Below are 27,219 nucleotides of genomic sequence, written 5' to 3' on the forward strand. Positions count from 1 at the left end.
TAGAGATCATTTCGTGTCTATTTTGGAAAGCATTACCATTTAAATGTGAGGAAAGCACCACAAAGGTGGATTAAGTAATGGTTTTTTAGACCAACCTTTTTTAAGTTAGTTGTTAAAAACAGTCCGATAAATCGCATAAATGCATTGTTAGTAGTTTCGATAATTAGTTCAAAATTTATAAATACAAATAATAGTGAGATAAGAACCAACCACAAAAGTGGATTAGAATAGTTTTTTTTGTTAAGCCGTTGCAAATATTTTTTGAAGTTTATGTCCCTCGGGTGGCAAAAAAATAAAAAGTTTAAAAATTGAATTTACAAGCCATGGTTGCAGCATTTTAATGACAAAAGTGTTTTAAAATGCATAATACACCTGTCCAATTGTTTTGCAATAATTAGTTTCTAAAAGTATCTAAGTATTGACGAAAATTTTATTTTTTTGAGAAAAAAAAAGTTTTTGTAGTGGTGTGCATTGGAATTTCATTAAAATTCAAAATATTTTTAATCCAGCCGAATCATGCTTAATATGATTATAAATGCAAAAAATGTATTTTAGATTGTTTTCAGTTGATTTAACCTCTATTTTCATAAAAAATGTAGTTTTTTGAAAAAAATATTTTTTGCCCCCTGATTTTTCGGACAAACTTTGAAAAATATTTGCAACGGCCTAATACCTAAAAACCACAAAAGAAAACAAAAGGCTTTTGTCAGGAGCTAAGTGGGTCAAACTCAATTGAATATTCAACATTCAAAAATGGAACTTCTATTTAAATGTGGTTAAATTAAAATTTCAACTTTCCATTGAATTGCAGCAAACGCTAGTCCGTTTGCGACATGGCATCGAACCACAAAATCGAATAAAGATTAGCTTTTGAAAAATCCTTCTAATTGAACGATTAGTCAGTCAGTCAATCAATCAAAGCTCCAATCGGCAAGCTAAATGAACTGCCGCTAACACAACGATCAGTGCACTCTTGCCAAATGACTCACAGTTCAGTAGCAGTAAATTGAACTGCATTATCAGCTTGCAATAATTCCCATTAGCTCTCTTCGCTCTGTGTGTATGTGCCTGCTGGAGGTACAGTACGTAAGCCAAAATCCGATTACCGAAATGGATGACAATGCAAAAGTGCTTCTCTTTTGCAAAACAAAGCCAGAGAAGCAGAATCATTGTGAGCGATTGCAACCGAATAGAACGAATTTGCACCCAGAACCACCCATGAATCACCTCGTCCTCGTCGTCGCCCACCAACAACCGAGTTTGACTTTGTGCAGCTCTTCCTTTCAGGCTTGGCCAACCAACAACGGTTAGCTAGCTAGTTCTGTGTGTCACGACGTTGGCGTTTCTTTGCTGACCTAGAACGGCAGTGCAAACGCTGCTGTTTGCTTCCACAATTCGATACGCTTTCGAGTTCTTTTTTAGTTTGTAATTTCAACCTCGAAATTCCGTGCCGCAGGGCGAAATTGGTTCATCTAACTTGGCTTTGTTGGGTCCGTCTCGAAACAGCAAAGTCAAAGTCAATCTCACTTCTTCAGCGTTGCTCCCTTTGAAAGATTAATTCAAATTGAAAAATAACACGTCCAACGCATTAAACTGTAATGCATAAATAAACAAATCTGGAAAAGCATCCTCTCTTCTTGTTCCAAATGCATTGCATTGTTGTTTGTTAAGAAGAGGCCTGTCGGCGGACGTATCTTCCCAACCAACACTTTCAACTCTCAAAAGAATGGCGGCCAAGTGCCGGCCGGGACCGGGAAGGTCGTTCTCAACCCATTATGTAACGCAAACCGTTGTTGTTCACCATCGTGCAGAGACTCAGAGTGTGTGTGTATGTGTGGAGAAAGCATTCATGCTTTCAGATGAGACGTTTTGGAACGTAAACACAGCATCCGCCGGCTGTCATGTCATTGCTAGGGCTGTGGATATCCAGAGTTACAGTCATTCTACAAATTTGAAACAGCTAAGCGTTTTAAACTTTACAAGGAATTGGGATTCGTAACTAAACCCCTAATATTGATTGAACTAATATTGTTAAAAAAGCAAAAAAAAAAAAAGTGTTCCAAATTTGTCGGTGTTCCAAATCAGTGAGACAACTGTAAAAGAAAAGTGGAATTTAGAGTTCAGGCAGTCGGAGTGTGATTGCTTTCCATTGTTGTTGCTGTTGCTGTGTATCTACTATACGCATGCATTCTTTCACATTGAAATGACTGGAATTTGGATTGGAAGTTTAACCGGGCAAGAGGGATATTATGGAGAAGCTACCGTATTTGGGCGCACTTAACACTGTTTAGTGCTGAGAAAATTCAGTAGCAAATGAATTCATTCTTTTAAAGATACATTTGAGAGCTTAATAGTTTATGGACAAGATGCAAAAGCAGGGTTACCGAATTGGGGAAAAAAATATAACGAGTGCTGAAAAAGTCAGGTTTTGCAACGTGTTGCATACAGCTTTTTTAAAAATTCCGAAAACACCGTTTGAATGAAATTTTAAGTCAAATATTGATGTGTTTAATCAATTCACCATTCAAATTAAAAAATATTGAAAAGTATTACTTTTCGATACAAGTGCTGAAAAAATATTTTTTTAACACACCCATTTTATTGCTAAAAAGTATAACTTTTCAGCCATTTTTTAAAGGATTAAAATGGATGATAATATACATTTTTATGTATGTTTCTATTGTGAAATTGTCTCAGGAACACGAATATGATAAAATTTTCATCATAAAATGAGATCTAAAGGGCCCCCCGAGCAAAAATTTACTACCAAAAAATTCTCTAAAATTAAAAGTGTCTATTCAATATGTAAAACTGCCTTACCCAAAGCGGTCTCAGTCTCAGATGGTAGTTCCAGATGTCCCCTAAAAGCTGCAGGTCGAACCGAGTTGATATCTGGATGGAACACTTTTTTATTTGAGTTTGAAAATTATGCTATTTTTTTCACTAAAATGTCAATAACTCCCTTTAGAATTAACCAATTTGGATGCTCTACCCTGCATTTTGTTGCATTTTTGAAGCCCTTTAAGATGCATTTTGAATTTTGAAATTAAATTGAATTTTGCCTAAGTTATAGCCTTTTAAAGATTTTTTACGTTTTTGAACCTTCAAACTTTGTGTCCCGATTTGCCCCATTTCCCGTTGACCTAGAGTGCTTATATTTTGGTCAGATGCTAGTTTTATATGTACAAACAACCCCTGAAAATTTCAGGCAGATTGGTGAGGTCCAAACGACGTCCCATACAAAGGGGTATGCCCTGTTCGTGGACTCGCTCTTAATTTAGAAAAACTTATTGGATTCATATATTAGAAAAAATAAAATAAAGGGTGCTCACTCTTTGATGTTAGTCTATGATTAACTAAAAGAATATGTATCGATATTGCACTTTGTCGATCTATTATGAGAAGCCAGAAAGAACACTTTCACGCGCAAGCGTAAATCTGCTGGCGTATATGTTTCGACTTGACGAATTGTCGATCTTTCGAGCGAGAACGAGCCGGGACTTCGAATTTGATGCTCAGTATATGATTTGGTATAAAACCAAAAATTTAATGGGAAAAAATAATACGAAAAACACTAATATGGCTATATCTCTGGAAATACATTTTGGAAAAGCTTCAAATTTTGGGCCCAAGCAGTTTATGGCGCATGTTTTCGAATGGCTTTTTGTTTGAAACTGTTTTTTTTAAATTTGTTAGTGCTATCTGTAAAATTGTCCAAAAAATACCTCTAAAAATGGCTTTGACTACATTTACTGGTCGAAAATTGTGAATCGAAAAATAAAATGTTTGTCTCCGGCTACAAATCTGAAATATAAAAATTGTGGGTTTTACGAGTGGTTTTCCAATGATGGAAGACACCAATTTTTAAGAGCGGATACAGACATCGCCCAAGTGTTTCAGAAAAAGAGCACTAAAAAATCAGGCTTTGAGTTCCGGATTTCGGGCAAAAATTCAATCGAAAGAGCGCATCAAAACCTTCAAATTAGTAATAGGATTTTTTTCTGTGACGATTCCCCACCGTGCACGATTTTTTAAAGATTTCTGAAAAAAACGTTTTTTTCCAAAAGCAAACCTTAAACCTTTCTTTTGTAAGAAAGGCAAAAGCTGCATGATTCCAAGATCAAGGAAAGATTTTTCTGCTGGTTTCGACAGAAATCCGCCGTCAAAGCGGTGTTTTTGCTGGATCAGCAATTTTAATCGCTAAATTAACACTTTTTCAGCTGATATTGGTAGCCGCTTGTTCCACACAACGGTCAGCAGTTTTGTTTTGCAAATTTCGTACCTTTTTCATGGTAAAATGTACTGGAACTGTGTAAATTTGAAAAAAATCGGTATTTTACAAGTCAAAATGATATTTTTCAGCGGGCGATACATTGTTTTTTGCTGATTTTTAATTGCGTAGCTGCTGGTTTTAGAAAAAAATATATGGATACGCAAAAATTTTTGGCCAAATATTACAAAAAAGCAAACCAGAAAACTCTCTCTGTTGATCAATTCATTTAGTCCTTTCCTTATATTTCCTAATGACCTCAAAATTTACAAAATATTTTCATTGGTAATTGTTGTCAAGATATCATCAGTTCAAAATTAGAGCTAATTTGGTGAAATTACATGCAAAATTCGTACTTTAAGTGGCTGTAACAATCAACATGTTTAGAAAGAAAAATGAAATGACATTTCTCAGGTTTTTGTAAATATTTTTCGTATTTGACCTTCATGAAATACATATTTTTAAACCGTAAAAAAACACTGAACATTTTCAAAATATAGTTTATAAATTAATAACTCTGAGTGATTTTTCAAAAGTAATTTTCGATTGAAAATTTGATATGATTTTGTTTGAAAAATATAAAAAAATATTTTTGATTTTTTTCAGAAATATTTTTTTTAATTTTTACGATATAAAAAATTGCACCATCTTAAACTCAACCGCAAAAGAAGTCTTTTAATCCTTTGAAACATTCCAAAAAATACTAAATTTGAATAGTACATATTATTGGAGTTCAATTTCGGTGATAAAAAAATAAATTAAAAAAAAACTACTCTTAAGTGATTTGTGAATTTTAAATACAAGATGGCGGCCAAAATGGCGGTGATGAAGATACGCATGTTTTAATGTCAACCAAATTTGACTAAAACGGGGTCGCAGGACTTGAATCTGCTAAAAGCTAGAATAAAAAATACTAATCTAATCTAATCTAATCGACCACAAGCGCAGCCAGTCCGAAGAAAGCATCCTGGAAGAACTTGTGGTAAGATTACGCCTCAAGTCCTTTCTTGTCAATATTAATGATTACAGTACATCCGAGTTACCCCGAAAATGTATAGCAAAAATTAAAGCGGCCAGGCCTACTGCGTTGCATTGACCGCAGAGACAGATTCTGTGAACGGATCACATTTCACAGAATCATCAGGGGAGAAAGGATGCGTGGACATACCGTACCAAACGCTCCGAATCAGTTGTGGTGTGGTGTGTAAGTGTAAATTTGGCAAATAATAATATTTAGGGGCAGGGGGAGGGGGAGGAAATGAGGATAGGAGAAAGGGAAGGTGGGAAAGGGATAATATGGATATATCATTTGATCAATAGAATATTTTTATAAAATAAGGGAATAAAATCGTCTATCAAATAATGATAGATAAAATGGATAGATCTCACCAAATCAAGATTCAACACTTCCAGCAGGGTTTGAACTTATCATCAAATGCCACTTGAATTGTAATTCTTCTAAGACTTAAACAGGACTACAATAAAGTAGCGGGCAGCAACAATCAAGGTTTCGGTTCTTCCAGCAGCGATCCGTGCAGCAAAGGCATACGACGCCGGAAGTTGGTACTGATCACCACACGATGAATTTAGTCTGCTACTGCTGGCCGGATTCGTAGATTGGAACAGGAACATGATGACCACTTCATAAAGTGCTCCAGCTGTTGCTGATCCTGCCTTCTTGTTTGAGTAGTCGTCACCCCCATGAAGAGCATCACGCCGACGAGAAGTTCAGGGTTGTTACGGACGGCGCGGATCGCGCGGATGGCGCGGATGGAGATTTGTTATATAAATCAAACATAACATTACAACTCATTATTTTTAAAACATCTGCTTAACAACCCGTATTAATAACAATTTTATTAAATCAAGTTAACAAAATTCAAAAAATTACAGAATTTTAAAAATTTGAAGCTAAAAAAAATTTGAAATTTTCAAATTTTTGGTTTATTGAAAAAAATAAAAATTCTGTTGCCACTCTGATTCAGGTAGAATTGATTCTACTCCCAATTATCACAACATGACGAAATCCACTTAGCAATCTGTTAAAATCTCCGTCTAAAAGCGAAATGTAATGTTAAAATTAAAAAAAGGAAATCTGGAATTCAACACTTTGAAATTTCAGAATTTATATACGGAAATAATAAAAAAATAGAATTTATTATTTAAAATTGCCAAAACTAACAGACTCAAAAAACGTAAAAGAGTACGAATTATCAAATTGAAAAATTACGAAAATATTACAATTGATTTTTCTTTTTTTTTCTTTTTCAAGTTCTTTATTTCTAAACTATTAATTTGTTAAATTATTAATTTATTAAATTATTAATTTATTAAATTATTATATCATTGAATTGTTAAATAATTAAATAATTGAATTATTAAATTATTAAATTATTTAAAGTGTTACAAAAAATCCTAATATTGTTTCAGAAATGGCCAAAAAGGTTCCACTTGGTGCAGGTGGGATATGATTCCACAACTGATCAACGGTACTGATCCAAATGCTTTCTGTATTATTCTTTATTCGTTTAAAATTTCATTCATTATGTTACTCTCTTCTATGTTTGTCGCGAATTTTTTTACATGGCGCGGATTTCGCGCGGATTGGGTGTTGGGGTCGGCGCGGATCTGGCGCGGATTTTTTTTCGACTTTTCCGTAACAACCCTGGAAGTTGAAATCAGGGTTTTGATATTCCACTGACACTACCTCAACCGCTACCACAATTAAAATTGTGCAGGAACTCCGGTTTAAACAATGAAATCGAACGTTTTTAAGTTCCAAAAATATGACAGCGGAAAAAATACGTCCGTTCACGCTCCCAGATTACTTCGATCCCTAAAAGCTAGAATAAAAAATACGAAAATTTTTTTTTTCATCTTTCTTTTATCCGAAGTCCCATACAAACCTTCGGATAATCGAATCTTCGGATAATCGAGTCTGCAAATAAGTTCCTTTCAAAAGTTTTGCTAAATAATTTATTTTTTGCAATTCCGTCGTGAAACTACTTACTTTTCCTGTCATTCTTGAACGACGAAATAGCCTACCTTTCTGTACCAAAAATAACAGAATCGAATAGCAACACTTTTCAAAATAAATGCTGAAAAGTTCTACTTTCCAGCACTGAAATGGGTGCTTAAAAGTTGAATTTTTCAGCACTTGTTTCGAAAAGTAACACTTTTTAACATTTTTTTGATTTAAACGATTTATTGACAAAATACATGAAAATTTGACATAAAATTTCACTCAGTGTGTGTTTTTTGGAATTGCAAAAAAATGTTGTATGGAACTCGTTGCAAAACTTGATATTTTCAGCACTCTTCGTATTTATCCAACTCGGTGAACCTCGTTGGATAAATGTACGACTCGTGCTGAAAAAATCCTCTTTTTGCAACTTGTTACATAAACTACTATTATATGACGGGAATTGACAACTTAAATAGAAAAAGGATCAAATCCATTTCATGTCAAAAAACGTACTTCTCCTCGTTATTTTGTTTTGCATTTTTTGATTAGAGATTTTACACTGCTCTACATTTAATACGTGTCAAAATGTAACCGCCACTTCTCATCTTCGCTCGCTTCGAGAATCAATATCGAAAAAGAATGCCCATCTCAAATCAGGTGTGTAGTAACGCTGCAGCGCAACCTTATAATTTCTCCATGTCGCGTTGCATTTTGTGTCCGTCCGTCAACCACATCCTCAATTACGCCCGATTACGGTACTTTCCCGAGTCGGAGCTGGAGCGCGAGAACTATCTTTGCGCTCATCATGTGTATAATTTAGTCTGTGTCGCTTAGGGATGGTCGGTTGACTTAGGGTGGTCCTTTTTCTGATAAATATGAACAGTTGGTGGAATTGTTAACAATGAGAAACAATTCGATTCTGCTCTGATTGAAATCTGTATGGGAACCCCAACCATCTCTCTCTTCAAAACACACTCTTTTCATTTTATCTTGCAACGACGGATGCAACCAGAAGCAACAACAACAACAACGGCATTGAAATGATACATGATTCATGAGAGAATGCCCAGCTTCCTCAACGAAGATGACGACGACAACGCGTCATGTACGAGATATGCTGTTGATTATGATACTGTGTTCTGGAGTGGCCCCTTGCTCGAAATTGTCGCGTCTTCTTTTGGTCTTCCGATGGTGACGATGGGCGATTATGACACTGCTCGACAGAATAAAATCGGTGTAATTGGAAGTTTTATGATTCTGTTCAATAGTTCAATGAAGTTCTAAAAATTGAGTCTAAAACTATCCATTCCATTTCCATTTTCAGAGTCCAAACATCGATTTTATTTTCGTCATACAGTGTAACATGTCATTCTGATAGTCGTCGGCCAACCGGCATTCCGCACCATTCAGAAAACTGGCGGTGGTTCTTTCCCTGCTTTTCTGTCGTGTGATAATGAGGGAACCAGAATTGAGGATAATTGACCGAGCTGCTGAAAAGAACTTCCAAGTGTCCCGCCTCACCGTGGGGTTTTTTTTTTTTTTTTTTTTTTAATTTATATTTATTCAAATTTCTTTTCCATGTACATTCATTCAGTTAAAATATTATTGAGTGTCCAATCACAAACGATGACTTTTCACCTCAATTTTAAATACTAGCAACTTTCATTTATTCATGTAATATTGTAGCTTTCGCTATTCAGTGATTTCAAATGTAGGAGGTCCTACATGTACAAAAGGGAAAAGGGATACCTTAAAACTAACTTATAAACTATATAAAGAGCGGATCAATGCAGCTGAAGACTGCAATGATTTTTGTCGAAATGCATCAATTATCTTATTGGACATAACATCCAAAGTGTCAACTTCGGCTAATTGATGAAGTTCACTGGTGCTGAACCAGGGAGGAAGTTTCAGAATCATTTTCAGAATTTTGTTCTGAATCCTCTGAAGTTTTTTCTTCCTGGTTAAGCAACAGCTTGTCCAGATCGGCACAGCATAAAGCATGGCAGGTCTGAAAATTTGTTTATAAATTAACAGTTTATTCTTGAGACAAAGTCTAGAATTCCTGTTTATAAGTGGATACAAACATTTAATATATTTGTTACATTTAACCTGGATACTTTCAATGTGATCCTTGTAAGTAAGGTTTTTGTCAAAACCAAGTCCAAGATATTTCACTTGATCCTCCCACTTTAAATTAACCTCATTCATCTTTATAATGTGATGACTTTTTGGTTTAAGAAAATCAGCCCTTGGTTTGTGAGGGAAAATAATAAGTTGAGTTTTTGCAGCATTTGGAGTAATTTTCCATTCTTTCAAATAAGAATTGAAAATATCCAAGCTTTTTTGTAATCTTCTTGTGATGACACGAAGGCTTCTGCCTTTGGCGGAGATGCTTGTGTCATCAGCAAAAAGTGATTTCTGACATCCTGGGGGCAAATCAGGCAAGTCAGAAGTAAAAATATTGTATAAAATTGGACCCAAAATGCTTCCTTGAGGGACGCCAGCACGTACAGGTAGTTGATCAGATTTGCTATTCTGATAACATACCTGCAGAGTACGATCCGTCAAATAATTTTGAATAATTTTCACGATATAAATCGGAAAATTAAACCTTTTCAATTTCGCAATCAATCCTTTATGCCAAACACTGTCAAATGCTTTTTCTATGTCTAGAAGAGCAGCGCCAGTAGAATAGCCCTCAGATTTGTTGCTTCGAATTAAATTTGAAACTCTCAACAACTGATGAGTAGTTGAATGCCCAAGGCGAAATCCAAACTGCTCATCAGCGAAAATTGAATTTTCATTAATGTGCGTCATCATTCTATTAAGAATTATTCTTTCGAATAATTTACTAATAGATGAAAGCAAACTAATGGGCCGATAGCTTGAGGCTTCAGCAGGATTTTTATCCGGTTTCAAAATCGGAATTACTTTGGCATTTTTCCAACTACTGGGAAAATATGCCAAATCAAAACATTTGTTGAAAATTTTGACCAAGCAACTTAAAGTTGCTTCTGGTAATTTTTTAATTAAAATGTAAAAAATGCCATCCTCACCAGGGGCTTTCATATTTTTAAATTTTTTGATAATAGATTTTATTTCATTCAGATCCGTATTAAAAACTTCATCTGATGAAAATTCTTGTTCAACAATATTCTGAAATTCTATTGAAATTTGATTTTCAATAGGACTCAAAACATTCAAGTTGAAATTATGAGCACTCTCAAACTGCTGAGCAAGTTTTTGAGCTTTTTCCCCATTAGTTAATAGAATATTATCACCATCTTTTAAAGAAGGGATGGGTTTTTGAGGTTTCTTAAGAACCTTTGAAAGTTTCCAAAAAGGTTTGGAATAAGGTTTAATTTGTTCGACATCTCTTGCGAACTTTTCATTTCGCAGGAGAGTGAATCTGTGGTCAATAACCTTTTGCAAATCTTTTTGAATTCGCTTCAGTGCAGGATCACGAGAACGTTGATACTGTCTTCGGCGAACATTTTTCAGACGAATCAGAAGCTGAAGATCGTCATCAATAATGGGAGAATCAAATTTGACTTGGACTTTAGGAATAGCAATATTCCTAGCATCCGAAATTGCATTAGTTAAAGATTCCAATGCTGAATCAATATCAGCTTTGGTTTCTAAAACAAAATCATGATTTAAATTATTCTCAATATGATGCTGATACCTGTCCCAATTAGCTTTGTGGTAATTAAACACAGAACTATTGGGTCTGGTAACTGCTTCATGAGAAAGTGAAAAAGTTACTGGAAGATGATCAGAATCAAAATCAGCATGAGTCACTAAAGGACCACAATACTGACTTTGATTTGTCAACACCAAATCAATTGTTGATGGATTTCTAACAGAAGAAAAGCAAGTTGGTCCATTCGGGTATAAAACCGAATAAAGACCAGAAGTGCAATCTCTGAACAGAATTTTACCATTGGAATTTACTTTTGAATTATTCCAAGATTGGTGTTTGGCATTAAAATCACCGATGATCAAAAATCGAGATCTATGCCGAGTAAGTTTATTCAAATCCCCTTTGAAATAATTTTTATTTTCCCCAGTGCATTGGAAAGGCAAATATGCAGCTGCAATCATAATTTTCCCAAAAGAAGTTTCAAGTTCAATGCCCAAACTTTCAATAACTTTTAACTTAAAGTCACGTAACGTGCTATAAGTCATACTACGGTGGATAACTATTGCAACTCCACCGCCATTTCGATTCATTCGGTTATTAGTTATAACTTTATAATCTGGATCACTTTTCAAATAAGTGCCAGTTTTTAAAAATGTTTCGGTTATAACAGCAACATGCACGTTATGAACTCGTAAAAAGTTGAAAAATTCATTTTCTTTCGCTTTTAAAGAGCGAGCATTAAAATTCATAATATTGATGGAATTACTTAGATCCATGATTAAACTTCAGGGTAAGAACAACATCATTCGCAAATTTTAATCCAATCTGGATTGCTTCCATCATGGATGTTGCATTACTCATTGTTTGAATCAAACCAAACAGTGAGTTTTGCAAAAAAGTCATTTTTTCAAACGTAACATCGCCGAGATCAGAAGATCCCAAAGCGTTGCCAGCAGAAAAATTTTCAAATGAGATTTGAGGTACCTGCCCAATTTCAGAAAGATTGGTAGAGGATTTAAAATTCGTGGATGAACCCGAAACGACGTTAGCATAAGAAATGCCATTGTTGTTACCTAACTTTTCCACGGTAGGGGTATTTCTAGAATTGTTCGAGTGAGACAGCACGAACGTTTGATTTAAAGATGCAGGTACAACCTGACTTTGAGAAAATTTCGGTTTGGATTTCGGCTGATGCTTAGCACGAGAATCCAAAACCTTTTTTCTGATGGGGCAATCCCAGAAATTTGATTTGTGATTTCCACCACAATTTGCACATTTAAATTGGGTGACTTCTTTCACGGGACAATTGTCCTTGTCGTGAGAAGAATCCCCGCAAACCATGCATTTTGGAACCATGGCGCAATGATCAGTACCGTGACCGAATGCCTGGCAACGCCGGCACTGGGTCAGATTCTGGCCATTACCGCCATGTTTCTTAAAATGCTCCCACTTTACCCGTACATGGAACAAAAACTGAACTTTGTCCAAAAGTTTCAAATTGTTGATTTCATTTCTGTTGAAATGAATCAGATAAAATTGTGAAGTCAAACCAAAGCGAGAAATATTCCCGTTTGATTTTTTCTTCATCGGTATTACTTGGGATGGGGCAAAGCCAAGCAACACCTTAAGTTCGTTTTTGATCTCATCCACCGACAAGTCGTTGGAGAGACCTTTCAAGACCGCCTTGAATGGCCGAGCATTCTTGGTCTCATACGTGTAAAAATTGTGTTTGTGGTTTTTCAAATAACCAACAAAAGTTTGGTGATCTTGTAAAGATTCCGTCAACAAGCGACATTCTCCTCTTCGACCAAGCTGGAACGAAACTTTCAAATTGCAAGTTTCCTTGCAATTCTTCAGTTGCGTTCGAAAGCTGGCCAAATCGGAGACGGAAGTCACTACAATTGGCGGAGCCTTTACTCGTTTCTCGACGGCAGAAGGCTCAGTACGAGGAGAAGGTTCCTTGTCATCAGTTTCGGATAAAACACCGAAACTGTTTGTCAATGGAATTGGAGGATTGACCTCACATTCAGAATCAGAATCAGACCTCAGAAGAGGCTGTTTTCTTTTTCTGTTTCCGTTAGCCGGTTTAGCGTTCAAACGCTTCACCGACGTAACGACCAAATCTTCAGAAGATTTGCGTTTACCTTTGTTTTGACGCATTTTGCAAGCAAAGTTCTCTTAAAAAGATGGCTTCGTTTGTAAAATACAACAAAATTTCAGGCGGGGTTAGTCTTGAAAAGACTGTTTAGAATTTTGGAAAATAACTCAGGTAGTCTTTAAAAAGACTGTGAATTTTGTTTTGAAATAACTCTGAGCTTAGGTAGTAAAAAATACCGCAGCTCTAGTGTCCGTTCACCACGAAGGTTCGCAAGACACTGCCTCACCGTGGGGTGTGTTTTGGCGGTGTCCTGTCCTCTCGTATCGTATGGGGGTGACAATGAAGGATCCTTTGAGTTTGGTATACGAATGCATCTCGTTACGCGTCCAGGCCCTTCGATTCGTTGCTGTCGCATTGTTTGATGGTGATGGTGGTTTCGTGACTGATTTTACAACGTCGTTGATCCGTCATACTGCTGGTATGATTTCGCCGGAACAATGCGCGGATTGTGGGGAAAAAATCCCACACTGCGCCACGTCGCCGGTATTGTTCGGTAATTTAGCCCCGCATGTGGGTGCAATTATCAAAGAGTGATTAACTTCCGATTCTGACACTCTGATGGAACTGGTGTAGCAGCTCTGTTGACGCAAAAAAGACAGTTCAAACAGCCAGGGCACTGCTCCAATCTGTTTCATCGAAATGCTTGAAGAGGAGGGAAAAAAGTATAGGTTACTTTAAATATTGTATTCAATTCAAGTTAGGTAGTTATCCGCAAATGAATATTTGGACTGATATGAATAATTGAACATTTTAGACTTATGAATAACACAGAACTGTGCATTTATTCTAGTGTCAAATCCATACAGCGTCAGTGTTTATTTGGTCGAAGTGTACTAATTCATTGACAGATCTGATCCTAGTTGTAATGTACGACAAGACTACTGACGGACGTGACAGGACGAGGGCCCAGTTTAGAGGTTTCGACATGAACGATGTGCGGCTGGCAGTGTTGTTAAAATATCAAAATATCAGCTCTCAGCAACTACAATTATCCCGCCTGAATATTCATGCCACAAATATAACTGCTCTTCTCTGTTCATTGAAACTCTCAGCGCCGAACATAGAGAATTTGCAGCAAAGCTAAAAGACACTTGTCGCCACCTATGAACAAATAGCGTAAACCTAAGATTTTTCGAAAAAAATTGTTTTTACCTTCAAAATCAACATTTTTATCAAACTTATGCCAGATTCGGATGAGAAAAATTATTTCCAACAATTTGGTGTGCAACTTTCCAATATTCGTTTGATTTTTCTATGAGAAAATTGTAAATTTAGTAAAAGACAGTAATTCGAACTTTTTGGCAACAAAGTCTGTCAAAAATCAATAAAAATGGTTGAATATTCGTTAACACATCTGTTATCAACTATATCACTGTTTATTTCATTGATATATATGGGGAAACTAATTTTTTCGTGTTCTGAAACATGTTTTTTAAAGAAAAAGTTCACAAATTTTTGCGCGCCCAAAAATTGATGTTCATTATTCTAAAGCAAAAAATTTTTCTCGTCTTTTGCAACCAGTTTCATTAAGATTGATGCAGGGAATCATGAGAAATAAGCGATTTTGTTCTTCAATCCAGCAGAAAGGAATACGATTTTTGGCAAGTAACCTCATTTTGGCGCCACCTACACAGAAAAAAAATATTTCTGTAAATTTACATTATTTATCATGTACCAAAAGGTATCATGATAAATGATGTATATTTACATTAGGTTCATTGGAAATTTACATTTGATTCATTGGAAATTTACATTAGTTTTGAAAATTTACATTAGTTTTGGAATTTACATTAGTTTTGAAATTTACATTAGTTCAAATCAACAAATTCTGATTGGCCAATGGGAATGAGAAGCTCGACTTGGATTGCAGTAGGAAAAGGGTGTGGCCTATGTTCCATTTTAAAATGAGTGAAGCGGGCAGCAAAAGGAAATTATGATTTTAAAAAGTTGTTTCACAGGTAGGGGACGCTTTCTCGTCGACGGCCAAGTGGAATAACGCTGAACTGGAATCGAACGGACGACGGGTAGAATATGTTCGGTGTTACTGCTGCTACCCGCTGCCGACTGAGCCATCTTCGCATTTTATAATCGAGCGGCTAAAGCATCAACTTGTTCAGGTCGAGGCTCAGGCAGTGGGCAAGCGAAATATGAGAGCGATAGAAAGAGAACCAAATATAACTATTTTTAGTTCGGGTAGTTTTGAAGTCAACGTTTGGCAGAAATACATTGGATATATGATTTACATTAAATAGAAATTTACAGGAAGCCGAACACGGGTAGAAATTCATCAGATTTGAGTTTCCATGCTCAACGTTTCCATTAGATTCATGATTTACATTAGATTTAGATTTACATTGAAGTAATTTCCATGACTTTTTACTCTTTACATCATATTTCAACATTACATTGAGTGAGTTTACATAAGAAGCAGTAATTACGTGCTGTGTAAATTTACATATTTTTTTCTGTGTACATTTGAAACACAGTCGCGCTGCAAAACCTCAATAGCCGAACACGTTTTCGTGTTTACCCACTCGCGATTGACATTTTCCTTTTCTCTCTCATTCTCGCTTCCACGAACATCCTACCGCAACAGCGTTTAACCACAAAAGCCGCCACAAAACCAATTTTGCAAACGCAGTTTGAAGGGGCGTCATGCGTGGTCGGCTGCTAATCGCCATCTCGCGTTCTCTCATTGCAGTTTTCGGAGAGATTGAGAGACTCAGCGGTGAGAGCGCATAGTCGAGGAAAAGGGAAGGAGTGATAGAGAGAGAATGACATCGCTGGGAATCACGAGACACAAGAAGAGATTTCACAAGCTATCGTGACGGCCGCTATACTCTCGAATATTTTTGGTGCAGAGATAATCTATTGATAGCTTTTTTATCACTCATTTGCAACACTGGCGGCTGGAGTGATGATTTATTAAGTTGAAATCCAAGATGGCGGCCAAAATGGTGGTAATAAAGTATTGAAAAAAAAATTTTTTTAATTTAATAGGCAATCAACTAATCAACGTAGAACAAACATTCGATGTTAAAAATAAGAAAATAAAATAACACGAAACAAAATTTCTTCTCGTGATTCGATTATCCGAAGTCCCATACAAACCTTCGGATAATCGTACTTCGGATAATTGAAACTTCGTATAATCGAGGCTTCGGATAATTGAGTCTGGACTGTATTGTGATTTATATCCCTAATTTGAAGATGATTTATGATGAAATGGCTATCAAAAAAAAGTTTAGTTTGGTATTTTTTCGATTTATAATCACGCCAAAATCAATAACTGAACCAAAATCTGAATTTTAAGCTAAATCTGATGATAATGTTGTTTTTATTCAACAACATTTGGTTTGGTTTCTAGAAATAAAAAAAAAACTTGAGTAGAACAAAAATGACTTTTTGGCGGGCATTCAGGGGCTGGTTCCAATGGCCGTACTGAGCCCAAATCCCTGTTCTCATGCTACGTTCAATGAAGCTTATATTTGGGATTTGGGCTCAGTACGGCCATTGGAACCAGCCCCTGAATGCCCGCCAAAAGTCATTTTTGTTACATCGTAGTCACAGAAAAAAATATTCCTGTAAATTTACATTATTTATCATGTACCAAAAGGTATCATGATAAATGATGTATATTTACATTAGGTTCATTGGAAATTTACATTAGATTCATTGGAAATTTACATTAGTTTTGAAAATTTACATTAGTTTTGGAATTTACATTAGTTCAAATCAACTAATTCTGATTGGTCAATGTGAATGAGAAGCTCGACTTGGAATGCAGTAGGAAAAGGGTGTGGCCTATGTTCTATTTTAAAATGATTGAAGCTGGCAGCAAAAGGAAATTCGGATTTTAAAAAGTTGTTTCACAGGTAGGGGACGCTTTCTCGTCGACGGCCAAGTGGAATAACGCTGGACTGGAATCGAACGGACGACGGGTAGGATGTTCGGTGTTACTGCTGCTACCCGCTGCCGGCTGAGCCATCTTCGCATTTTATAAACGAGCGGCTAAAGCATCAACTTGTTCAGGTCGAGGCTCAGGCAGTGGGCAAGCGAAATATGAGAGCGATAGAAAGAGAACCAAATATAACTATTCTTAGTTCGGGTAGTTTTGAAGTCAACGTTTGGCAGAAATACATTGGATATATGATTTACATTAAATAGGAATTTACAGGAAGCCGAACACGAGTAGAAATTCATCAGATTTGAGTTTCCATGCTCAACGTTTCCATTAGATTCATGATTTACATTAGATTTAGATTTACATTGGAGTGATTTCCATGACTTTTTACTCTTTACATCATATTTCAACATTACATTGAGTGAGTTTACATAAGAAACAGTAATTACGTGCTGTGTAAATTTACATATTTTTTTCTGTGTAGGTACCCAACAATGTCCCATGCATTTATTTTATTATTTTGACTTTTTCTCTTTTTGTCTTACAATCTTGTACTTGTACTGTTATTTATTTAAATAAATAAATAAATACATGACTAAAAATAAAAATAAAAATCGAAGTCAACCTTAGCAATTCTCTACGAAATCGAAAGTTTGATTTTTGCGAAATATTTGCAGTTTTCCGACTATTAAAAATAGTGACCATTACTGAAAATATTGTTTTTCGAATAGTTGTTGAAATGTAGAAAACTTAAATTTTTCTGTTTCTTTTTCTTTAGGCCGATCTCAGCAACCAGATATCTAATCTTCAATGTCGCTTAGCCAATTTTATAGCAAATTTTCTGTACTATTCGAAAAAAACATTTTCAGAAATGATCAATCATAGTAAAATTAAATTTGCAATCGAAAAGTACTTTACAGATTTTTTTGATTAAGGGCTTCGTTTTCAGAATATAACCACCGAAAGTTTTATTTTAGTGAATTATTCACTGCAAATATTTCACTAAAATCAAACTTTCGGTGGTTATATTCTGAAAACGAAGCCCTTAATCAAAAAATCTGTAAAGTACTTTTCGATTGCAAATTTAATTTTACTTAGAAAAATAAGGTCGATTTTTTTGTGTAAGATTTCGATTTATTTTTCCAAAAATTACTGTTTTTTTTTTCAAAAATTCATAACTCGACGACAGATTTTTTGACCATACTTCTCTATGGCTCAAAAGTTGCGATTTTTTGTCCCCTAAAAGGTATTTTGGAAAATAAATAAAATCCATTTTTGGTAGAGAGTAGCTCACCTATTGTTTTGTTTTTATGTGGTCCTTGAAAATCTCTTTTCTCCAAAATTCAAGCTTGAAATGTTCAATGAAAATGTTTTTTGGAACCGTGTCAATGTGTATCTTTGGATAGCTATTTAATGATTTTATGAGTCATATAGTTTGATTTGGCAACCCTGTAATAAATTATCACAATCGAGTATTGATTTTTGAATAATGTTTGAATGTTTTTAATAAGCTGTACATAAAAAGAAGTTTAGAACCACCCTACTGTGCATTGTTGACAAGTAATTTGAAAACTTTTCAAATTAATTAAATTAATATTTCGCAACCCTGTCATGGAACATAGCTTTTCCAGTTGTTTTTATGTAATGTTAAAGACCAATTCTGGAGGTTTTTTTTTAAAAGGTCCTAAAATCAAATTTTCAGTTTATGCTTTTTGGGTGTTTTTCAATACCCCTGACTCAAGGCGGTTTCAGAAACACTCAAAAGCAACAACTGGAAATTTGGTTTATTGGACCCTTTAAATAAAACTCCAGAAATGCTCTAAGCTTTGATGAAACAGACGCCTTAAATTTATACGTAGGTACTTTCTAGTTTATGGATTTTCTATAAATCTTGGAGAGATTCGCTTTGTTTGCAAAACTTAAAAATCATGATTAAAGTGTCCCTTATTTGCGAAAATTCATTCCCCTTCGGTGCTGTGACCGTGTTTCATATTTTTGGTTCATCATTGCCATGACCTTGCTGTGTCATTTCTTTTTTATCCATTCCACCCACCAGGAAATGGAAAATTGAACCCTACCAGCGGCAAACAGGATGAAACGAACCGACAAACGACAACAACAAAAAATAAAAATGGAAAATGAAAAATCCTCTTGCCGACTGTTGTTGTGCCATTTGGTGAACACCAACCTTCACCAGCAAACATGATTCTCCAATCGCTGTCAATGGTTGGGTATGGATTGGTTCAATGTCGTGTCTGTTTTTTTGTGTGTGGGTACACGAAATCATGCTTGGAAAATCAATTTCAGTTTTGATTTGAGCAAAACTGGGTCAAAGAGTCGAGGTATTTTTTGTTCTGTTTCTGAATTAAGCAAACAAAGGACATGTGATATTGCACTAACGGCTTGCTGCGATTGTTTCAAGCTGACTCACGCCCTATCCAATTAGATAAGTGCCATCAAAAGTGTTTGTATGGGGTAGCAAATTATGCATTTACTTGGTGTACTTATCCTATTGAGCGAACTATATTTGGCTTGAACTCCAGCGTCGCTGCAACAAGTGCGAGATTTCTTGAACAAAGACAGTTGATTCGCTGAATTGGATTGTTTCGTGCTCTCAATCGAGTCACTTTTGACCTAGTAATACAGCTGTTTGAAAAAGAGATTGAACTACCATGCGGCTCCATCAAATCGATATTGATAGAATGATTCCATGGAGACGCATGGTAATTTGTTCGCTGGATGCATTCAATTAATAGTATTTTAATTGAAATTGATAACTTTTGTTTCTTAATTAAACGCCTAAGTAATTAAATATAATGAGACAGGTAAATTTACGTCCCACAAACCAATCCCATTAGCCCAAGCTCAACGCCGGTAGCTATATCGGCCACATAAAACACACACTTTATCGTTTGTTTACATTGCACACTGGAGGAACATGATATCCACGCTGGCAAAGGTGGCTGGCTGCTCCACACGACGACAAAACTTGTTTACATGCTGCTTCCACCTACAACCCGTCCAAACTCTCTTCCAAAGCGCAGCCATACGATACGATACGTGTCTTTGATATCATAATATAATGTTGTCGCGTGAGTTTTTCGTTCATTCACTCCGCACTACTCTGGTCCGGGGAATCCCATTGCCTTCCACATGACCGGATTGGCCTGGTGGCTTTATTAGTGGCGCTTTCTTACCTTCTCCTTTCTTCTCTTCTCTTTTTCGATGTTGACGACTTTTGTATCACTTCTGGAAGATCTTTGCGAACTCTTTTTTTCCTTTTGATTTTGCTCAGCTTTTTCTTTAATCTTCTGTATGTTTGCGGGGTGACCATGAAAGACAACACTTTTACGGGGCTTCACCATATGGTTTAACTTGAGATTTATTTACTCGTCTGGGGAGAAAGATGTGAAGGTCTGGTAACGGTATCGCAATTATTATGTCATTGACATTGCATAAATTAGTATCGTATGGTCTCTGGAGAAATATTTGCGTTTGAATCAAAATGCGATGATCTGCGTATGATAACTTTACCGAAGGTATTTAATCTCAGTAAAAAAAATCTACTAAAAATTTATTCCGGCTGACAAATTGTCAAATTTTCAATCAAACTGAAAACTAATAAAAACTTCTTCTCCTCCAACATTCCAGGTCAACAAGCTGAACGACTCGCACGCACAGCTGATCGTGCACTGGCTGGGCGAGGGCACCTCCGTCATGATCTGCCTGGCCCGGGAACCGCCGGCCGACAACGATGCCGTCGCGAAAGCGCCCCCGCCGCAGCCCTCGCGGATCTTCGTGTCCAAGGACTACGGCGACACGTTCGTCGACCAGACGAACATGTTCGAGCTGGAGGTGAACGGCACCAAGATCAACTCTACGGTCGAGCAGTTCTTCACCCATCCAAAGTTTAACACGGTGAGAGAGATCCGCTGAATTCGAACTGACCCGTTCGAAAACTAATTCATTCTTTTTTGTAGATCGTTTTTACCGACCCGCGAAACAAGGCGATCTTCACATCGGAAGATTACGGCGCAACGGTTAAGGTGCGGATGCTTAACTTTACCCCTTCGGATGTGACGTTCTACGAGGCGGACACCAAGATGATTCTGATTCTGGACAAGAAGGATCCGGAGCGGAAGGTAAGCGGGGTGACCCTTGGCCGGCTGATTCATTCACTGCTAAGAATGTTTGGGGAAGAAAATAATAAACTTAGAGTTGATAGAGTTCTATGAACGAAGGCGATTGCGTTCGATGATTCATGTGAAATGCAAATCATGGTGATAAGAAAATGTTTTTAAACGTAACCGCAATATGTCGATGTAATTAATATATGATTCATTTGAAGCATATTTAACTGGAAATGACGCAAACTTTTTAATTATTATTAGGCAGCAATCGCTAGAAAAACAACAGAAAGTCCTTAAATTTATCAGGGTTCATTTTTATTTCACTTTTTATCTTCCTCACTTTACTAAAGAAAGGCTATAAAATCACTCAAAAAAAAAATCGAATTACCGAAATCTGAGAGAACTGCTCAGTTGCTTTGCGATCGGAGTACCCAGTTCAGATAGATACAAGTAAAACTATATGTGCACCAAAAGAAAGTTAGTACCAGATGCGTAGCTAATACTGTTACAGGCCTATAAACTAGTAATCAACAATAGAAATCTGAAATACGGAGTTACCTGAAGGCTATTTTATATCTGCTATGAAAAATCAGTTCGTTTTTCTTTGCATAACTGATTCAAATGTTCAATCAAAATTATCATAACGATAACTCGTCCAGCTCAAACCATTGTAGGGGTAAGAGGTTGGACCATCATCATCATCATATTTTTGAGCAAAATCTGAGTCCGAACATGCTCATACATAATGCATTTTGAATTATTTTCAGTTGTTCAAACTTCTATTTGCATCAGGTACCATTTATTTAAAAAAGTTGGAACGGTAACTTCAACTCGCTGGTTCTCAGGCCTAACTAAACCAATCAAGATGATTCTTCTTTCCAGTGATTTGTTAGGATGTCTAGATGATTCTAGAAATTTGCAGAACTTAATTTGATCAAATCTGTAATTTTTGCGATCAAAAACATCGTTCCAACTTTTTTTTCGCGTGTAAAAAAAAATCGCCAAAAATTCCGCGGAGGCAGTCTTTTTAAAAAAGGTGGAACGATGTTTTCGGTCGCAGAAATTACAGATTTGTTCAAATTAGGTTTTGCAAAGTTCTAGAATCATCTAGACATCCTAACAAATCACTGGAAAGAAGAATCATCTTGATTGGTTGAGTTAGGCCCGAGAACCAGCGAGTTGAAGTTACCGTTCCACCTTTTTTGGGAGGCTTGGGCGTCCGTGTAAGTTGGACATGCGTTGGGCGTTCCAGTGTTAAAATATTGGGCAATTGTGCGTACGATGGCAGTGAAAACATAACATAAAAATAAGATTGTCGAAGTGGTTTAGTTTTTCTGATATTTTTTTTATTAAAATATGATGTTTGGCTTTCCTGTTTGTTTTCTGAACAGTCCTAATCAAAATTTACAACTTTTCTCAAAATACGCATTTTCAAATATTTCCATTAAATCTTTGCATGGACAGTAGCCTGTCCCATTTTGAGGTCATGTCGAGGAATTTCAGGTGCTCACTTCTTAAATGATAGATTATGATGTTAGGAACAATGTTTTCTTAGGCAAGAAAAAATAATAAAATACTTTCTCGCACCCCCTAGTCGATTTACTGAAAAAAGTCACTTTTTTGAACAAAATTTTCTAAAATCGCTTTGAATCAATACAAAAACTGATTCGATCTGGTGAGTATTATTTTCAAACGATAGGTTTTTGTCCATAGATTAAGATGCATTATCAATATTGGACCAAAACCTAAGTTTTTGGACTCTCCCAGGCGGATTTATGTCGAAAAAATAGCATTTTTTCGAAACTTTGTTCAGAATTGCTCATTTAATTTAGGGTAGCCTATTTTTCCCAGTAAAACCAATACATGCAGCTTGCAGGAAATTTCATGGCGAACATTTTTCTTTCAGAGAAAATGCATTTGGCCGCTGAATCCGAATCTGAAATCAAATTTCGTGTAAACAGTGATGTTTTTTAGCTACACCCTTTTGGAATGTTATTTGCGAATTTTATTTTGAAATTCCTCGACATGACCTCAAAATGGGACAGGCTAATGGACAACCCATGTGTTTGGAGAAATCAATCAAAAACAACAACATTGAATGTCTTGGAAAGCTAGAAAACTGCTCAGTAGGTCTTAAAAAGGGACAACTACCCTATCACAAAAGTGTCAAATAAGAGCATATTATAATTCGAAAAATCCTTCGTAATTCGAGTTCTGAATTTTTGAATTAACCTAAATTTGAGTAAGTTGTACGCGTTTTGTTAGGCCGACCGTGTCACATTAGATGCAAACATGATTCTTTGAAAATTATTTGAGCTTGATAAATTTAAACTTATCCCTATAACCTTACATTGAAATATTAAACTTCTCATCCCTCCCCCAGCTTTACTACACCACCGATTTCGGCGCTTCCTTCACGCTGCTGCAGAGTTATGTAAAGTCCTACATATGGTCATCCGGCGAGGGCGTACCGATCCATCTGTACGTAGAGCGCAAGGAACCGACGAGTGAGTAACCTTTGAGTTCATTTATGTGGTCGGAATCAACCCTAACTGTTGCTTTTTCCAGACACCTCCTCGGTGATCTTCTACAACGCGGCCAACCTGCGCAACAACACGAACCAGTTCAACGTGCTGATCGAGAAGGTCGAGGACTTTCACATCAAGAAGGACTTTATGTTTGCGTCGCAGCGACTGCCGAACAGTACGCAGCTGTTGATTTCGTACAAGCGGGGCAAGTTTGTGAAGGCGGACTTTCAGACCGAGCTGGACATGAAGGGTTACCACGTGGCGGATGTTGACGGGAGGAGGATTATGATTTCGGTGGTGCACACGGAGCGGATCTCGCATCTTTATGTGTCGGAGTCGAACGCGGACATGAGCGATATAAAGTTTGTGCCGAGTTTGGAGAATGTGTTTACGTATGTGCCGGAGCTGAACTGGCGGTCGAGTTGGTTGGTGCAGTCGTCGGACGGGGCGTTTACGGATTTGTACAAGGTGGAGGGATTGCGGGGGATTTACATTGCGTCGAAGATAAACCGGATTCCGTTGGGGGAGACGATCTCGCCGGACTCGCTGGTTTCGTTGATCACGTTCGATCATGGCGCGTCGTGGAGGCCGATCACCGCTCCGACCACGGATGACGATGGACTGCCGATTGCGAATTGCGTTAAGGATTGCAGCTTGCATTTGTCGCAGAAGTTTAGTTCGCTGTATCCGGTGACGCGATCGGTTAGCATTATGAGTTCCAAGTCGGCACCTGGGGTGATCATGGCGAGTGGTGTGGTGGGGAAGTCGTTGAAGGGTCATCCGGGGGTGTACATCTCACGGGATGCTGGGTTGACGTGGAAGCAGATTCTGAAGGACTATCACTTCTTCAATATGGGTGATCATGGAGGCATTTTGGTTGCGGTCAAGTACTTCAAGTCGAAGGGAGAAACGAACGAGATTCTGTACTCGACGGATGAGGGTGAGAAGTGGCGATCGCAGTCGTTCCACTCCACGAACTTGAAGGTGTACGGGTTGATGACGGAGCCAGACACGAATACGACGATTTTCACGCTGTTTGGATCGGAGCAGGAGGAGCACAAGTGGTTGATCATCAAGATCGATCTGAAGAAGGCGTTTACGTCGAATTGTACGGAGGATGATTACAAGTTCTGGGCGCCGGGAGCGAATTTGGGTGATTCGTTTATGCCTTGCATTCTGGGTCAGCAGGACACGTATCAGAGGAGGAAGCCATTGGCGAACTGTTACAACGGGATCGACTACGATCGCCCGATCCGGCAGCAGGTTTGCATGTGCAACAGCTACGACTTTGAGTGTGACTTCGGGTTTAGTCGGACGACGGGAAGTAAGAACAGTCCGTGCGTGAGGAACAAGACGTTGGCGAACTTTGATCCGTACGCGGTGCCGAGCTCGTGCCGGGCTGGACAATTCTTCAACCGGACGAAGGGATACAGGAAGATTGAGGGTGATGTTTGTACGGACGGATATTCGTCGCAGTACTTGCCGCAACCGATTCCGTGTCCGATGGGTGAGGTGGACGAGTTCCTGGTGATTGCACAGCGGGACAAGATCTCGCGGATCATACTGGGCAACAAGACGAAGGAGGTGTTTCCGGTGACGGGGCTGAAGAACGTGATCGCGATCGAGTTCGATATGAAGCACAACTGCGTGTTTTGGGCGGATATTATGACTGATGTGATCGGGCGGCAGTGCCTGGATGGGAAGAACTCGACGGAGCTGCTAGTTGACAGTGGACTGTCTTCGGTGGAGGGCATGTCTTATGACTGGATCTCGGAGATGTTGTACTTTGTTGATGGAATGCGGCTGAAGATCGAGGCGGTGAGGACGGGATCGGGTCCGTTGAAGGGACTGCGGAGGACAATCATTGACGCGCCTAACTTGAACAAGCCACGCGGGATTGTGGTTCATCCGCTGCAGGGTTATCTGTTCTGGACGGATTGGAATGCGTTGCGGCCGTCGGTTTCGCGCGCGAATTTGGACGGAACGGACATCAAGCTGTTGTTTACGAAGCCGGATGTTGTTTGGCCGAATGGCGTGACGATCGATCATATTGCGGAGCGGCTGTACTGGGTTGACGCGAGCAAGGACTACATCGCGAGCAGTGACTTGAACGGAAAGAACTTTATGAAGATTCTGCAGCAGGACTCGCGCGTTGCACATCCGTTTGCGGTTGCGGTGATGAAGGACCTGATGTACTGGGACGACTGGAAGATGAACTCGGTGTACTCGGCGGACAAAGATCATGGAATTATGATCAACATCATCGCGGAGGAGATGATGAACTCGATGGATTTGAAGATCTACGGTCATTCGATTCAGGAGGGAGGCAACGCCTGTTCGGAAGGTAACAAGTGCTCGCACATTTGTGTTGGTGCTCCGAAGGGTGGCTATAGCTGCCTCTGTCCGGACGGTATGGAGAAGAACGCCCAAGGTCAGTGTCTGTGCCCGGGAGGAGTGACTCCGTTTGCGAACAATACCTGCGCTCGATCGGGCAGTACGTGTGGATCCAAGTTCTTTGCGTGCAAGAATGCCGTTTGCGTGCCGCAGATCTACAAGTGTGACGGAGATGACGACTGTGGAGATCGCTCGGACGAGGAAGGTTGCCCGGCAGATAAGCCGCCGTGCCCGCCGTACATGTTCACCTGCAAGTCGGACAAGCAGTGCGTGCCGAAGTACTTTGTGTGCGATTACGACCGGGATTGTTTGGATGGATCGGACGAGCAAAACTGCAAGGCAGCGTCGTGCAAATCAGACGAGTACACCTGCGGAAATGGGCGTTGCATCAACAAGAGTTGGCTGTGCGACGGAGAGGACGATTGTCGTGACGGAACTGACGAGGCCACCTGTAACAAGAACAACACGGCGACAGTAGAGTGCAAACCGGACGAGTTCCGGTGCAACGGAACGAACTCGTGCATCCCGAAGCAGTGGCGTTGCGACACCGAGCACGACTGTAACGACGGCAGCGATGAGCAGGACTGCACCAAGAAGGAGTGTGAATCGTGGATGTTTACGTGCGAAACGGACGGACGGTGCATCTACAAGACCTGGCAGTGCGACGGAGAGAAAGACTGCAAGGACGGCAGTGACGAGAAGAACTGCAGCTCTTCAACGGAGGTGCCAAAGAAGCCGGGCATCAATTTCCTGCCGGGAGATTCGTGCCACGACTGGATGTTCAAATGTGCCAACGACAAATGTGTGCCATACTGGTGGAAGTGTGACAGTGTCAACGACTGCGGTGACGGATCGGACGAAGCGGGCTGCAACTCGACGGTGATCATCACGAGCACCACGGCGAAACCCATCCCAACCCGGAAGAAGGAACGCAACTGCGGACTGCACGAGTTCCGCTGTGACTCGGGCGTGTGCATCTCAAAGCGATTCGTGTGCGACGGCTACGAGGACTGTTCCAAGGGCGAGGACGAAGGCAACTGCCCGTCGCAGAAGCAGTGCAGCAACAAGCACTTCAAGTGCCGCAGCGACGGCCAGTGTCTGCCGATGGAGAAGTACTGCAACGGCGTGGTGGATTGCGTCGACGGCAGCGACGAGGACTGCAAGTTTAAGCCGAGCCCGTAAGTAGAACTTCAACTGAGCAAATTCAGCATTACCTAAACAATT

At 38.5% G+C, this 27,219-nt stretch overlaps 1 protein-coding gene across 1 annotated transcript in view; it reads left to right on the top strand.

Annotated features, from left to right (window-relative positions):
• The window catches only part of LOC120415011 (sortilin-related receptor-like), a 53,833-nt gene that overhangs the window by 17,235 nt on the left and 9,379 nt on the right, over nucleotides 1-27,219 (top strand). The window contains exons 2-5 of the mRNA XM_039576376.2: nucleotides 20,595-20,861; nucleotides 20,924-21,085; nucleotides 23,457-23,580; nucleotides 23,642-27,173. Coding sequence (XP_039432310.1) covers nucleotides 20,595-20,861; nucleotides 20,924-21,085; nucleotides 23,457-23,580; nucleotides 23,642-27,173 — 4,085 coding nt within the window. The remainder of the gene's footprint in view (nucleotides 1-20,594; nucleotides 20,862-20,923; nucleotides 21,086-23,456; nucleotides 23,581-23,641; nucleotides 27,174-27,219) is intronic.

The sequence above is a fragment of the Culex pipiens genome, chromosome 2 (assembly GCF_016801865.2).
Source record: "Culex pipiens pallens isolate TS chromosome 2, TS_CPP_V2, whole genome shotgun sequence".
NCBI classification, from domain to species: Eukaryota; Metazoa; Arthropoda; class Insecta; order Diptera; family Culicidae; genus Culex; species Culex pipiens.